Source organism: Perca fluviatilis, chromosome 22 (assembly GCF_010015445.1).
Source record: "Perca fluviatilis chromosome 22, GENO_Pfluv_1.0, whole genome shotgun sequence".
Lineage (NCBI taxonomy): Eukaryota > Metazoa > Chordata > Actinopteri > Perciformes > Percidae > Perca > Perca fluviatilis.
This window is the reverse complement of record NC_053133.1, coordinates 31,314,062-31,316,561: the sequence shown is the minus strand read 5'-3', so window position 1 is coordinate 31,316,561 and position 2,500 is coordinate 31,314,062. Positions and strand designations below refer to the sequence as shown.

At 42.4% G+C, this 2,500-nt stretch overlaps 1 protein-coding gene across 1 annotated transcript in view; it reads left to right on the top strand.

Annotated features, from left to right (window-relative positions):
* zbtb14 (zinc finger and BTB domain containing 14) overlaps window positions 1–2,500 on the top strand; it is a 29,978-nt gene that overhangs the window by 12,014 nt on the left and 15,464 nt on the right. Inside the window, 1 exon segment of the mRNA XM_039789917.1 lies at window positions 2,110–2,253. Coding sequence (XP_039645851.1) covers window positions 2,110–2,253 — 144 coding nt within the window.

Below are 2,500 nucleotides of genomic sequence, written 5' to 3'. Positions count from 1 at the left end.
TGTGAATAGGTAGATGTGTAGAGGTAGATGTGTAGAGGTAGATGTGAATAGGTAGATGTGTATAGGTAGATGTGTAGAGGTAGATGTGAATAGGTAGATGTGAAGAGGTAGATGTGTAGAGGTAGATGTGTAGAGGTAGATGTGAATAGGTAGATGTGAATAGGTAGATGTGTAGAGGTAGATGTGTAGAGGTAGATGTGTAGAGGTAGATGTGTAGAGGTAGATGTGTAGAGGTAGATGTGAATAGGTAGATGTGTATAGGTAGATGTGTAGAGGTAGATGTGTATAGGTAGATGTGAATAGGTAGATGTGTATAGGTAGATGTGTAGAGGTAGATGTGAATAGGTAGATGTGAAGAGGTAGATGTGAAGAGGTAGATGTGTAGAGGTGTGATGTGTAGGTAGATGTAATAGTAGTGTGTAGAGTAATGTGTTTGTGTGATAGTGTGTAGAGGTAGTGTGTAGGGTAGTGTGATAGGTAGTGTGAATATGTAGATATGTAGAGTAGATGTGAATAGGTAGATGATGTGTAGAGTTGTTAGATGTGTATAGGTGTGTTTAGAGGTAGATGTGAATAGGTAGATGTGTAGAGGTAGATGTGTAGAGGTAGATGTGAATAGGTAGATGTGTAGAGGTAGATGTGTAGAGGTAGATGTGTAGAGGTAGATGTGTAGAGGTAGATGTGTATAGGTAGTGTGTGAAGGGTAGATGTGAATAGGTAGATGTGTAGAGGTAGATGTGTAGAGGAAGATGTGTAGAGGTAGATGTGTGTAGAGAGGTGGTGTGTAGAGGGTATAGATGTGTAGGAGTAGGTGTGTATGGGAGTAGATGTGTGAGGTAGATGTGTATAGGTAGATGTGTAGAGGTGGATGTGTAGGGGTAGATGTGATGGGTAGAAGTGAGAGAGGTAGATGTGAATAGGTAGATGTGTAAGAAGAGGGTAGTGTGTAGAGGTAGATGTGAAGGTAGATGTGTAGAGTTAGATGTGTAGGGTAGATGTGTAGGAGGTAGATGTGTAGATAGGTAGATGTGTATGGAGTGAAGTGAATAGGTAGTGTGAAGAGGTAGATGTGTAGAGGTAGATGTGTAGAGGTAGATGTGTAGAGGTAGATGTGTAGAGGTAGATGTGTAGAGGTAGATGTGTAGAGGTAGATGTGTAGAGGTAGATGTGTAGAGGTAGATGTGTAGAGGTAGATGTGTAGGGAGTAGATGTGAATAGGTAGATGTGTAGAGGTAGATGTGAATAGGTAGATGTGTAGAGGTAGATGTGTAGAGGTAGATGTGTAGAGGTAGATGTGAATAGGTAGATGTGTAGAGGTAGATGTGTAGAGGTAGATGTGTAGAGGTAGATGTGTAGAGGTAGATGTGTAGAGGTAGTGTGTAGGGTGGTAGTGTGTGAGGGTAGGTGTGGTAGATGTGAGGTAGTGTGTAGGGGTGTAGTGTGTAGGGTAGTGTGTAGAGGTAGATGTGTAGGTGATGTGATTAGATGTGTAGGAGTAGATGTGTAGAGGTAGTGTGTAGGGGTAGTGTGTAGAGGTAGTGTGTAGGAGTAGATGTGTAGGAGTAGATGTGAATAGGTAGTGTGTAGAGGTAGTGTGTAATGTGTGTAGAGGTAGATGTGAATAGGTAGATGTGTAGAGGTAGATGTGTAGAGGTAGATGTGTAGAGGTAGATGTGTAGAGGTAGATGTGAATAGGTAGATGTGTAGAGGTAGATGTGTAGAGGTAGATGTGTAGAGGTAGATGTGAATAGGTAGATGTGTAGAGGTAGATGTGTAGAGGTAGATGTGTAGAGGTAGATGTGAATAGGTAGATGTGAACAGCTTATGACTGAAAAAAGTTCAGTCAAAAGATTTTTTTCACTTTTATCCCTGTAACTGTCTCTCTCTCTCTAACTGTCTCTCTCTCTCTCTCTAACTGTCTGTCTCTTTCTCTGTCTTTCTCTCTAACTGTCTGTCTCTCTCTCTCTAAAGATGACAGACAGTCGTCTGTCATCTTGGATTTTGTGCAAAACCTGTTCTGGTTTTTAAAGTGTGTGTGTGTGTGTGTGTGTGTGTGTGTGTGTGTGTGTGTGTGTGTGTGTGTGTGTGCGTGCGTGCGTGCACGTGTAGGTTCTCGGGGAGCATGATGACGCACACACCACAGATGACCTCGTCGAGGCGTCGGCCAATCAGGAGCTAGATAAGTCTCCCAGTGCAGCTTTGCGTGTCCAGGAAGCCATCCTGAAAGAATTGACCAATGAGGACGTACACAAGGTTAGACACCAGGGTTGATGATACAGCCCCAAAATCACCGTCACCAAACCCACCAGACTCCATGTAAATAATCAGGACTTTTATTAATGTAAAACACACTTCATTCAAAGGGGACAGAAACTAAATAAAACTACCAAAAGCCGTCTTGGTTAATCTTTCCACTGTTCCAACAATCACCACTCTGGTTTGGTTGATATAAACCCTTAATTCACCCATTTACATCTGGAGATATGCTGGCTCTATACAC